The sequence below is a fragment of the Delphinus delphis genome, chromosome 2 (genome assembly GCF_949987515.2).
Source record: "Delphinus delphis chromosome 2, mDelDel1.2, whole genome shotgun sequence".
Taxonomy (NCBI): Eukaryota; Metazoa; Chordata; class Mammalia; order Artiodactyla; family Delphinidae; genus Delphinus; species Delphinus delphis.
Window position 1 is genome coordinate 3,493,927 of NC_082684.1, and position 13,513 is coordinate 3,507,439.

A 13,513-nucleotide genomic window follows, 5' to 3' on the forward strand; every position below is an offset into this window, starting at 1 on the left:
AATGAGTCTCAGTCCTTTGTAAATTCTTAATAATCCTGACAGTAGTTTGAAAGCTTTTAATCATGTTGCCATGTAAAGACTCTCTGCTCATGACCAGGTCCTCTGTCTCCACTTCTCCATCTATAAGATGAAGTTAATTATACCTACTGGGGAAAGCCCTGGGTAAGTGCTCAGAAGAGAGGAACTGATGTACAATTATACCACATCTTGACCCCGCCAATTAACAAGTGCACATTAAGTTCAAATAGTACCCAGAAAAAGAAGAAAAACTGTGTTCTCTACACCTGAGGAAGAATACAAAAATGTCTTTCAAAACGTTCCTTAAGAAAAGAAACAAACTCAGGGCTAAAAGGCATCTTGGTGATTCCCTAACCCAACTCACCAGTCCCCTCCCCATGTTCCAGGTAGGGAAACCAAGCCAGGCAGACGAGAGACTCCTGGTTATAGGTAGAACCAGACCAGAATCTCCCAGGAAGAAGAAAAAGGTCAGTTTTTCTTTCTACTAAACCAGTAGTACCAGGCATGGCTGATAACAATCATTAAGAAGCCTTGCAGACGAATTTCATTTTCTGTTCACACAACTAAGAAAACCCTTTGATTTCTACCGTGAAGTGCTGCTTATAAAGAAAAGGGCGTCTGTTAGAGGCCTGCTGACTTCAAGAAGGAAGAACGTGAGCAGGATGGGGGTGGGGGGTGGGGTGAGGAGATGACGTACAAAACAGCAAAAGCTCTGCTCTTAAGAATAAACTGAAACTACACAGCTTTGTTTTTTTTTAATTCCTAATTCCACCTCTGTTGGCAATAACCTCTTACCATCCTGATTTAAACAGAAATTGTTTCCTACCATGATTTAATAATGCTGGGGAAAAAAACAACGCTGGAAAGTTGTCCAAATACATCATTAAGTAAAGTGGGGAAAAAAATGGCAAAACAGTGTGGCTCCATTTGGGTAGGAGAAATAAGGGTAAAAGAACAGGGTGGAAAGAAAGCTAGAGAAAGAGCCCCCTGCCCAACTCAGTGTTGCCCTGCGGAGGCCTTGGGGAATGAGTCCCTATCTTACTGTTTCCGTCATGTTTGAGTTTTCATTTAATACCCTCACAGTAATTTGGTAGTCAGAAAACACGTGATTCAAAGAAATTATAAAGAACAAGTTTAATTTTGTGCTTAAATAAAACACACACAGGGCTTCCCTGGTGGCGCAGTGGTTGGGAGTCCGCCTGCCGACGCAGGGGACGCAGGTTCGTGCCCCGGTCTGGGAAGATCCCACGTGGCGCGAAGCGGCTAGGCCCGTGAGCCATGGCCGCTGAGCCTGCGCGTCCAGAGCCTGTGCTCCTCAACGGGAGAGGCCACAACAGTGAGAGGCCCGCGTGCCACAAAAACACACACACACACACACACACACACACACACACACTTTCTTAGCAGGGGACAGGACTATGAATATTTAAACCAAATATTTTTTCAAATCTACAAAAACAACCAAGCCTTCATTTGGATTCCTTGACTGGCCCAGTGGAAAAAGCAAAGCATCTGAATCAACACTGTTCCTTCTATCGTCTGAGAAATGAAGCAGAACAGTCCATAAACATTCTCTTGCCTCTAGACACCAAAGACGTGGTACAATCACTTTACTTACCTGGTTGACGGTGTCTAGAAGGTAAATACTATATTCATTCCAACTCAACACCCAGCCTTCTTGAAAGAAACATGAAACAAGCCCCAGGTGTTTCTCGGGTGAGCTGCAACTTCCCCTGTCAGAGGATTCCAGGCGCGGGTAAAGCTCGAAAGGCTTGACTCCTCCAGCAAAGACATCTTTTAAGATAAACGTGGCCTGAACGGTCCCATGGATGTCAGCCTTCCACAGCCGGAGCCCAGGCCGTGATGCGTACAAGGTTAGATCACTTTGCTTACAAAGTCCTGGTATAAAACAAGCACCAAATTTCCCAGTGCTGAAATTACAAGAAAAAAAGGAGGAAAGAAAGAAAGAGAATGGACTGATTTAAAGTGCTAGCTGTCCACCCCCAATATTAACTCTAATAAGAATTTCTGGACTAAGCCAAAACAAGATTGATTCTTTTTCGAACCCTTTTCTACAGTGTATTTTTTGGTTAACTGAACCGCCTGGCCAACACTGAGGCCACAGAGGAGCCAGTCTCTGTCTTGCACTCCCTACAGCATCCTCAGAAGTGTGCACCCGCTAAGCACACGCAACAGTTACTGCGCACAGTGTTTTTTTAAAATCATGCTGTTATAGTTTTTAATGTATGAAATCTGAAACAATTTAGATTTATCACTGCCAAAGTGATAAGTACATACCTAGATCAGTTTCTTAGGTTAAGTTGTGGCTAAATTGACTTTTACGTTCAAGGTTCTAAGTGACTGGGGGAGTCCTCTGTACCTTGAACAGCCTTCTGTCCCGATGAGATGAGCCCCTACTATAACAACCTGTGCTAATTCCATCATATTTATCACACTGTATTTTAATTATCACTTTATCAGTCTCCCATCAGATTGGGGATTCCTTCAGGGAGAGACTACCTTGTTCACTTTGTCTTGAAATAGGTACCAAATTATTTGACAAATGAGTAATGAACAACACTTCAAATGGCATGCATTTATCCATAATTATTGAGTATTAACCTACAAATATTCTATAATCCGATTTTAAATCCTCCAATTTATACCAAGGCTTTGATTTAGCTTATGCTAATTTTTAAAACGTGTAGCTTTGAGGCGTTTTATTATAAAAGCTGGTACTCATATACATAAATGAGTAAGAACTTAACATTTATCATACATTTACTTCACTTTTTAGCTTGGCCTTCTAGTAAATCCTTAGCCTCATTGATTTTGGCTGCTATATAAGGAGATCCTCCCTCGTCTGGGTGATTTAAAAGCATAATTCATCGATGAGCATCTCTTATGTTTCCCTTACTGGCAGCAGGGCTTACACCTAGTATTAACGATGCTTCCCGTTTTGTCATTTTGGGCTCAAACCCACCTCTGTAATAGCCACCACTAAAGGCAGATTTCGGTAGACTTTGAACAACTTGTTTTACTTGAGGCTCCATATGCTTCATGGCCTGCGAAGCATAACCCCCTGCAAATCCCGCAGCAGCAACGGTCAGTCCAACCGCTACCGCTGTACTGGCCGTGGCTCCCGCTCAGCTCCCCGGCCCCACCTGTAGCACGGCTCATCCCACCCCACCAACTCTATGCCTCTACCCTGCACGCAGTGCTTTATCTCCACTCTCCTTTAACCCTCGACACAGCCCTGTGAGGCAAGTATCACGACTCCCGTTTCAGAGAAGAGGAAACGAAGGCAGAGGTGACAGACCCAGGACTGACCATCCTCTCCCTGCTCTGAAATTCTGTTCCTTCTAACATCTGACTGCTGTGCTCATCCCAACATGCCAGTGAATGAGCTTTATGTCCAGAATTGGGGCAGCACTTTCAGAATTTCTCTTAAACCCATCACAGGGACCAATCTCCATTCTGATCCTCCGGCTTGGGGTTTTTTTCCTTCTATTTTTAGTATCATGAAATATCTAACACAAACAAAAGAATATATATGCTTTGAAGCCTAATAATGAAATATACACCCAGGAACCTATCCCTCAACTTTGGAAATAAATCGGTAGTCACATCGCTGATGCTCTCTGGCTCCAAGAGTCCCTGCCCACTCCGTTCTCATGTGTGAGCCCTGAATTTTGTGTGCATTATTCCCTTGCGATTATCGATAGTTTAACCACATACCTACGTAAACACCACATAATTTAGTATTGTTTGCCTTCCATTTGTATAAAAATAATGGTACGGGGCTTCCCTGGTGGCGCAGTGGTTGGGAGTCCACCTGCCGATGCAGGGGACGCGGGTTTATGCCCCGGTCCGGGAAGATCCCACATGCCACGGAGCGGCTGGGCCCATGAGCCATGGCCACTGAGCCTGCGCGTCCGGAGCCTGTGCTCCGCAACGGGAGAGGCCACGACAGTGAGAGGCCCACGTACCAAAAAAAAAAAAAAAAAAAAATAGTATGATGCTATTTGCATCCTTTTGCAACTTGCTTTTAACTTAACATAATATTTCTAAGATTTATCCTTGTTGATAAAAAAAAAGCTGTAGCTTATTCATTTCCACTGCTATAAAGTGTTCCACAATTTATTCTCCCTCTTGCTGAAGGGCATTTGAATTATTTCCACTTCTTCGTTTTGAATAGTGCTCATTATGAGCATTTCTGCAAATAACCTCCTAGTATTCAGGTCTAAGAGTTTGTCAAGGATACTTCAGAAGTGGAACTGTTGGATTGCTGGGTAACTGCTGGGCTGCTGAGTAAAAGCAGATTCAAGTTTGGAAGACAACTTCAAACTTTTTCCAATGTGTTTACACCAGCCTATACTCTCATCAGCAATCTATGAGTTCTCATTGCTCCACATCTTTGCCAAATCTCAGACGTCCACCAGAATTCACATATTAAGAGTTTCAGTTTGGGGGCTTCCCTGGCGGCGCAATGGTTAAGAATCCGCCTGCCAATGCAGGGGACATGGGTTCGAGCCCTGGCCCAGGAAGACCCCACACACCGTGGAGCAACTAAGCCCATGCGCCACAACTACTGAGCCTGCACTCTAGAGCCCGTGAGCCACAACTACTGAGCCTGTGTGCCACAACTACTGAGCTCGTGTGCCACAACTACTGAGCCCGTGTGCCACAACTACTGAGCCTGTGCTCTAGAGCCTGTGCTCTGCAACAAGAGAAGCCACAACAATGAGAAGCCCGCGCACCGCAACGAAGAGTAGCCCCCGCTCACCGCAACTAGAGAAAGCCCACACAGCAACGAAGACCCAATGCAGCCAAAAATAAATAAATTAATTAATTGATTTAAAGAAGAGTTTCAGTTTAACCCTAAGTCCTGCTGATTCTCTCTCCGAAGTATTTCTTTGATTTTGAATGGTAGAAAGAGGACTGGCTTTAGGTCGACACCTGGGCTCAATTTCCAGCCCTGACATTTAATAGCTACGTGGTATGGATCTCAGTTTCCTCGTCTATAAACCAGGGATAATAATTCCCATCTCAAAGGCTGATGTGAGGATTGAATGACAATCTATGAAGACAAAAGAAAGCAATGCTTGTGACACCGTAAGTCCCCACAAACGCTCAACTGCCTCTAATTCCACCCCTGTTACCATCGTGTGCTCCTGTGGGTGCTGGGCCCTCTCCTCACCCTCACTGCACACACAGCACACCCGACCCCCAGGGAGGCATCCACAGGGCCCATCTCACAAAAGCACGCAGATAAAGTTATCTGGGTGTTTCTCTGCACTTCAGCATCTCACTACACCCCTTTGGCACCTCAGTAACTAAATCCTTCCAGACAGGGTCCAAGGAGGACACCAAATATCGAATTCAGCTTTGAACTGAAAACTGTTAGACTAACCAAGAATCAAGGTCGTTACTAACCTAACACTGTAGATCGTTCATGGACAGCTCCATAATCAGCATCATGTTCTGATGATTTTCTTTAGTGATCTGTTCTGCAAAGCTTCTCTAAATAGAGACACCCAAAGAACTCTGGCACGGTAGCCTATAACCTCTTCCTCCTGCCTTTCCTATCAAATCAATTTCTATTTGGTGATCCAATTTTCAAATCTATATTTCTCCTACTAATAAAGTCCTCTTAAAAATCTCTTATCGGACTTCCCTGGTGGCTCAGTGGTTAAGAATCTGCCTGCTGGACTTCCCTGATGGCGCAGTGGTAAAGAATCCACCTGCCAACGCAGGGGACACGGGTTCGAGCTCCAGTCTGGGAAGATCCCACATGCCGCGGAGCAAATAAACCCGTGCACCACAACTACTGAGCCTGCGTTCTAGAGCCTGTGAGCCACAGCTACTGAAGCCCGCGCGCCTAGAGCCCACGCTCTGCAACAAGAGAAGCCACTGCAATGAGAAGCCCGCGCACTGCAACGAAGAGTAGCCCCCGCTCGCCGCAACTAGAGAAAGCATGCGTGCAGCAATGAAGACCCAACACAGCCAAAAATAAATAAATAAATAAATAAATATTTTTTTTAAAAGCTCCTGTCACTTCACCTTAGGTGACTAAAGTGTTCATTTTAACAAACATTTAGTGAGCTCCTGAACCATGTAAGAGACTATGCGCTGCAGGCAACGTGAAAGATGCATAAGAGGAAGGTCTTGGCCCTGTCTCAGAACGCCCTGCAGCAGACGTGCGTCTGCGAGGTGCCATCTCTGAGGCTCAGAGGGCTGCTCGAGGACTACAGACAAGGGGGACACGTTCTGACCTGGGCATCAAAGGCTACACCTCGGTTACTGAGTGGACAATGACCAGACTGAGAAAGGGGAACGGGCACTCCAGGGAAGGGCAGGCTGAGCGGGGGCCTGGCGTGGGGCTGCCTCTGAGGCGCTGCGGAAAAGTGTCGGGAGCGGGTTGGGAGAAGGCAGTTAAGTTGGGGATAACTAGCTGCAGCCGGGTGCAAACTGTCCTCTACCCCAGACTCAGCCACCATCTGCCTGCAGGGCGATTCTGCAGCACTTGCTGATGTCATTCTGAATCAGACACAACTCCAACTTCTAAGGTCTAAGCACTGCAGGATTCTAAAATCATAAACACATTAACTTAGTTTCTTAATTTTGGTGGAGCTGATTTCTAGAAAGACCATTGATGACTTTACAAGACACCTTAATTCCCTTTATGAGCCACATTAATATGAAAGAAGTGTTGCCGGTGATCAAATTCTAACCAGCAAATGGTGTTTCCTAACTTATGTATAATAATGCTGAGCACAGACAGAGAGCCTGAAACGGGAGAACGAGTCAAAGCCGGGACAATCGTCTCCACAGCCGAATGCCCAAAGGCCACCAGACGGGCACGAGGTGGCTCTGGCGGGGGCGCAGGCTCCACACCCCACACCCGGCCTGGACTGCAACACGCAGGCGCTGCCGACCCAGGACAGTCCTCCCAACTGGACTGCAGGACACAGCGATAGGCACGGGGAGGGCGCCAGCATACAGAGGAGAAGAGGAGAACCGAGACAGAACACACGTCGGGGGATGGCTGGGGACTTTGAGATTTTTCTAGGAGAAACATACACGCTGTTCTGTCAACCTGAGGAGGTTCACAGACTGGGTCAGGAGAGGACGACCTTGTCTTCCGGCACTCCCTGCGCCTGTCCCCGAGCCCGGCTTCCCCGCTGGCCCACAGCAGCCGCCCAACGTGCCGCCACACGCTCCATCCAACGTCTCGCCAGCCCGCACGGTCCCCTCCAGGCACCCGCTAGTTCTGCGTTCCCATCTACACAGAAAGAGTCCTGCCTACACTCACTGCCCACTCCCCCTCCCTCAGCCCTTCCAATGCCACGGCCTGTGCCCCACGAGGGTGGGCACGCGCAGCCGCCACGTTGCCAGAGACAAAGGCCCGGCTCAGCCCACCTCTCGGGGCCGATCAGCGGCTCCGACACGGCTCTCTCTGACACGGAAGCAATGGAGTGCCCCAGAATGCGAGGCCTCCCCGTTCCCTAGTGACACTCACTCCCCAGGTGAGCTCTTCCGTCCCAGAGCTTTGAACACTGTCTATCGGCTAACGCCCCCCCCCCCCCCCACCGCATGCACAGCTGCGGCCCCACCTGCTTCCTGAGATCGCCGCGGCTCCTCTGCCAGCCTTCTCGACACCAGTAGCCGGCAGCCCCGCCTAGCCAAGTGCTCAGGCCACCATCTCCAAGGGATCATCTCTCTCACACCCCGGAGCCAACACACCCGTTGGCCCTGCCTTCAAAGCGCCCCCACCACCCCGGCCTGGCGTGAGGCCCTGCTCTCACCTGAATCGCCTGGGAGCCCCCGCCAGCCTCCCTGAGCAGCTGCCCTCACCCCCCTCACGCAGCAGCAGGACTGACTCCCCGGGTCAAGGCCGCTCACGACTCTTGATGGCAGTGGCGTAAAGCAGCCCCTGAGCAGGGCCCACAGGATGGGCCGCCCCCAGCGCCCCTGCTCCCAGCGCCTGGTCTGTGCTCCTAGACCCTCCGTACAGGCAGGGCTTCTGCCGCCCCTCCCATCCTCCCTCAGGAATCTGCTCAGACTCCACCCACCGGCCTGCCCTAAACACACACCCGCTAAGGCAGGCATCCTCGCTAGCTCCATACCCATTCGTTACTACTGAACATTCTAGAACACATTTAATGTCTGTCTCCCTCACAGGACATGAGCTCCTTAAGATCAGAGCTCTTGTCCCCCTTGTTCACAGCTGTCTCCCCAGACTGAGAAGGGCGCCTGGCACACAGCAGAGACTTAGTAAGGATTTTCCAATGTTGAATGAATAAACACTCTCCCTGGGTGACCTCATCCAAGGCTAGGGGTCTCAATGTCACCTGCATCCGATGACCTCATTTTCATTTCTGGCCAAAACCCCTTCCCTGAATTTCCAACCTGTGTATGTTACGCTGGACTGTGATTCCTGCTTAGTTACCTAACAGGCATCTCAGATGCAACAGCCCCAAGACAGAATTCCTGAAGCCTAGACCTTAACCCTGGTCTTCCCATCTCAGTTAAATGGCTTCACCATCTGTCTAGTTGCTTTAGCCAAGGGCATGGAAACCCTTTCTTATTGTTCCTTTCTCTCCGTTTTCCCCTACATCCGATTCACCCCATTACCCTCCATCCCCCTGCCCTCTCCTCTCCATGCCGGGTACCCAGGCGAGGCCTCCGTGCTACTCCTGGGCTCCTGCGGCAGCCTTCTCACTGTTCCCTGCCTGACCGTCTCCAAGTCTCCAGGCAGATCCAGGGTAGCCCAGATAGTCCTTCTCCTGCCTGAAGCCCCCCACTGGCTTTCCGTCTCACCTAGAATAACGCGGTTGACAGCATCCCTCGCCTCACGCAGGCTCAGGCCCTCCTTTTCAGCACCCGGCCCACTGGTCTGCAGCCACCCCAGCCCCCTCCTGGCTCCTCGAACGTTCTAGGCCCTGGCCCGATCCAGGGCCTTGGCATGTGCTGTCCCCTGAGACCAGAACGCTCTTCCCATGCTTTAGGCTCCAGCCCACAGATCTCTTACCCAGAGGCCTTTCCTGACCATTCTAAGAGAGGCCCTGCCCCCAGCTGACGCCTCACCCTGATGTTGCCTCTATAGCACTGACCGCAGCCTAGACCTTTATCTTACTTGAGGGCAGAGGCCCGTCCCCTGGCTCACCGCTGTCCCACCGTGTGCCACCCAGAGGGACACTGTTGCATGGGGCACCACTTCCAGGAGGCAGACATGGCCGACGTCCTTTTCTAACCACAGCCTAACACAGCACACGACAGACACAAGCCTTCAGGACACAGAGGTTAAAAATGTTTCCGTTCATTCTGTCATCCCTCACTTCTCTAATACAGCTCCCTAGGAGAAACGGGACCCGTTTATCTGTTTCTACATCCTGAAACGGTGCCTGGCAAGAGTATGCTTCTAACGCAAGCTGCCGAAAGACTTGGCTACACAAACGCACCAGGAGACGTTCACGCAAAGGTGCTCAGGTTTCACACGGGAGGTTACAAGGCCAGGTTTGAAGAGAAAGACTGTTGGGTATACGATCCCCATGGAGGTAACTGGTTTTTAAATCTCTCTTTTTACACCCCACCTTCCTTCCAAAGACACAAGGCAGTAAGACACTGACAGACAAGCCAGGACGAGACGTCAAGCAGAAGACTGGGACCCTGGCAGAGGGAAAGCCACGACCAAGTTCTGCACACCACTAAGCCCAAGCTACAGATTCTGCTGAGCGTTCCAGGGGCCGACAGGGAGATTACTGTTATAGAGACACCAGATTGTTGGTGGAATTAGGGGGGTATTCAGCGTGGAAAGTAGAAGCCAAAGGGGAAGCGCGAGTGTCTTTTAATAGCCATGGACCGCCACACAGAAAAAGAATAAACTTGCACTGTGCTGCTGCAAAGCCCGGGACACAGCACAACGGACGCTGAGAGGACCGGAGGCTGGCACCCCCAGCACCACCAGCTGGCCCTCACTGACGCCCGCCCACCTCCTGCCCACTCTCCAGCACCACGCCACCCAGGCCCCCGCGTGCCCCCGGCCCACATGCCGTCCTGCCCCTCCGCCTCTCCCCCGGGCAGGCTGGGACTAGACCGACCCTGCTCGCCGCTGTTCGTCCACGGAGCAGGTCAAGGGAGGGGCCCTCTCCCGGCCAGGAGCCCTGACCCCTTCCAGACCCGCCCCCTCCCTCAGGACGCCTCCCGGCCCCAGGCTGGGCTACAGCCCATGTGAACTCTTCCCGCGCCCCCCGCTCGGCTCCACAGCAGGTGACACAACTGGTAGCACCTCCCCTGCCGAGGTCACTCCATTTTCACGATGGCGCGGCATGCGGAGGGAGTGAGGGGCAAGCTCCCACCCGACCCTGAGCCTGACCCCTGACCTCCTACCCGGGCTGTGGAGGAGGGGGCCCGCAGGGAGCAGACTGCAGCAGCCACATGTGGCGGGCAGGCTGGGGACCTGCCTGGAGCCGCGTCACCACGAGCCTCGACACCAGCAATGCTCACCTTTTCCTTGGCTGTGTTCCGATTTGCTTGACAGACTTCTCCTCGGTGTAGAAAAGCAGACTTCTCTGTAAAGTCGAGACCAGCAGCACCTTCTGGCTGTAGTCCAGTTGCACGATGGAAGCCGGCTCCTCCAGTACCAGGTGGGAGTGACAGATGCCCTGCGGAGAGACGCCAGGTGAGGCTCACAGGTGAGGCACACAGAGCAGCAGGCTACAGTGACCCCCACGTCAGTCTGAGAGGACTGGCCCGTGTCCCTCCTGTGCCTGACATTGACTTTGGTCAATGTCTACCTTAAAACGAATGCTTTAATTCTCACTGGATTCAATGTCAACCCACTGCAATGAAATTATTTGCAAAAGTTCTCACTAATGAGAAAACAGTCAGGGTTACCATCTATGTCAGGCTACATCAAGTTGGCCAAGAAACATTTACAAATTCTGTATAATTTTTTAAAAATGTTCTCAGTACACGGTTCAAAGAAGAATCCATAAAGATTAAGCAGAAATATGTTGCACCATGTGTATTATTAATTCCAACAGAACACAGTGGGGCTTTCTATAATATTACTGTGACAACGGTCAAAGTCCATATCGCACTCCTCCTCCACAAAGGGTTCAAAGCAATCGTGGGGACATTATATCCTTGCCTACTGAAAGGGTCAGAAGAAACAGGTTAGAAAGAAATTAAAATGGTATTAAGTATATTGAAGAACAAAGTAAAGTTCTAGAAGGCATTTTACTGCTAACACAAACTATATTTCTTGGTGTCAAATATCTGCTGCTATAAGCCCTCTTCTCCTGAACCTGTTTCTTTAATTGTTTAGAAATACTGATGCAATGTCATAGACCTTTGCAGGGAAAGAGGGAGCAGCAATCAGATCCACTGGCAAGATGTACATACAGTAAAATTCACTCTTTTTCGATATACAATTCTATGCATTTTGACCAATGCATTCAGTTATGTAACCACCAGCACAATCAAGACGGAAATCCCCACTACCCCGCAAACATCAAGGACATCAAGCCAGATTTCCCTCCCACCTTTGCAGTTATGCAGGCTGTAGCTTTTCAATTTTTCACTTAGCTTGTAATGGAATTAAATTTATTGTACCGTATTGTGCAAAAACACACGTCTTTTTTGCAAATCTCATGAAATACCTGTGTCTCCAAAAAACAATGATCAGAACCTCAATAAAGCTGGGAAAAGAATGATCAGCACGCTAAGGATAGTGCTTTCTGCATGTGATTTTTCTCTCCATTTCCTGACATCATGCATGAGCAGTGTCCCCTCTGTGCAACTCAGGCTGGGGGAGTGACAGCAGGAAAGTACAAATATGGGGACCCTTAAAACCTTAACAAAATGTTTCCCTGGAGAGTAGCAGTTCTCAAAGTGTGGTCCACAGTCCCTGAGGGTCCCCAGGCGAGGTCAAAACCATTTTCATTATAATACTAGGTTTTATCTGCCTTTTCCACCAAGCTGTGGTTTGTACTGATGGTTGGTAGAGCTACTGAAAGCTCAAACGGGCCCAAGATGAGCAGGGCACCAAAATCCGGTAGCTGCCACGGTGCCCTTAGCCACTGTGCACTTGCAGCAAAAACATGAATTTCACTTCAGAAGGTCTTTGACGCAGGAAAATGATAATTCCATCTCATCTTGACTCTTGTGTACGCCTATCTTTGTATTCTGTGTGACAAAACAGGGCACGCACGCAGCCCTCCTGCTGATGCTGAAGCACTTCGGTTCTCAAGGAGGAAGCACTTGTGCGGTCGTATGAGCTGTGAGCTCAACCAGCTGCTTTTTTTCACAAAATACATTTTTACTTGAAATACTATAATTATTCAAACTTGGGTATTTGGCAGGCATTTTCTCAGAAAGAACAAAGTAAGCCTGTCAATTCAGGGGAAATAAGTGACAGTATTTGTTGCTGATAACAAAATGCAAGTTTACAAGTGAAGATTAGAATTTGAAAACTTGTATCCACCCTTGTGAACCTGACAGAATCCCAACAGCTAAAGACTTTTCTCATCAGAATGATGGCGATATTAACAAAGGTGCTTTCTTTGATATTATATAATTAAATGTTTCAACATTTGGAAGATGTGCATCACTCAGTAGGTCAGTATTTTCCAAGTGATCAATGCAAGATGTTACAAAATCACACGTGGGTCAAGGAGCCATTCTAAGTGCAAGACAGACCAATAGATTTCACTGTAACAGAGCAAGAAAAATTCATCTATATGCTTTCAGATTCCACGTTGTAACCAACCTTTAAAGAAACTACCATTAGTCAATTTGGGGATGTGGTTAAAGAATGTCCACAATTCTCTGGAAGGGCTATTAAAATACTCCTCCTGTTTCCCACTACATGTCTGTGTGAGGCCAGATTTTCTTTACATACTCTAACCAAAACAATGTATTGTGACAGACTAAATGCAGAATCCAGCTGTCTTCTATTAAGGCAGACATTAAAGAGATTTGCAAAAATGTAAACCCATGCTACTCTTGCAAACAGCAGTAGAAGTTTTGTTTTGCTTTGTTTTGTTTTTTTCAGCCGCGCCGTACGGCTTGTGGGATCTTAGTTCCCCAACGAGGGACTGAACCCAGGCCCTCGGTAGTAAGAGTGCTGAGTCCTAACCACTGGACCACCAGGGAATTCTCAGCAGTAGTTTTGAAAATAGTTATTTTCACAAAAGTATGTTATTTATGTTAACATATAATGAGTTCATTGTTTCAAAATAAAATTAATAAAAATTTTTTAATTTCTCTGTTTTAACTTCTAACATAGTACACTCAGTAGATATAAAACCCATACAAACAAAACCTCTTTGGAATCCTCTTTTTAAGAGTGTAAAGTGTAAAGGGGTCTTGGGACCAAAATGTTTGAGAACTACTGCTAGAGAATATTCGTAGAAGACAGGTCAGTCTTGGATCAGAGGGACTAAAAGTCATCCAGCTAGTAACTGCTGAATTCCTAGACGCACTAGGA

The 13,513-nt window shown here is 48.5% G+C and overlaps 1 protein-coding gene and 1 pseudogene across 4 annotated transcripts in view; both read right to left on the reverse strand.

Annotated features, from left to right (window-relative positions):
* TECPR2 (tectonin beta-propeller repeat containing 2) overlaps positions 1-13,513 on the reverse strand; it is a 95,257-nt gene that overhangs the window by 58,771 nt on the left and 22,973 nt on the right. For all 4 annotated transcript variants that reach the window (XR_011246353.1, XM_069540406.1, XM_060003891.1 and 1 more), the window contains exons 5-6: positions 10,528-10,685; positions 1,637-1,949 (exon numbers count right to left, since the gene is read on the reverse strand). Coding sequence is in view for 3 of the 4 variants with exons in the window: in XM_069540406.1 (XP_069396507.1) it covers positions 1,637-1,949; positions 10,528-10,685 (471 nt within the window). In the remaining variant the exon portion in view is untranslated. The remainder of the gene's footprint in view (positions 1-1,636; positions 1,950-10,527; positions 10,686-13,513) is intronic.
* Positions 2,640-3,080, reverse strand: LOC132421150 (mitochondrial import inner membrane translocase subunit TIM14 pseudogene; annotated as a pseudogene).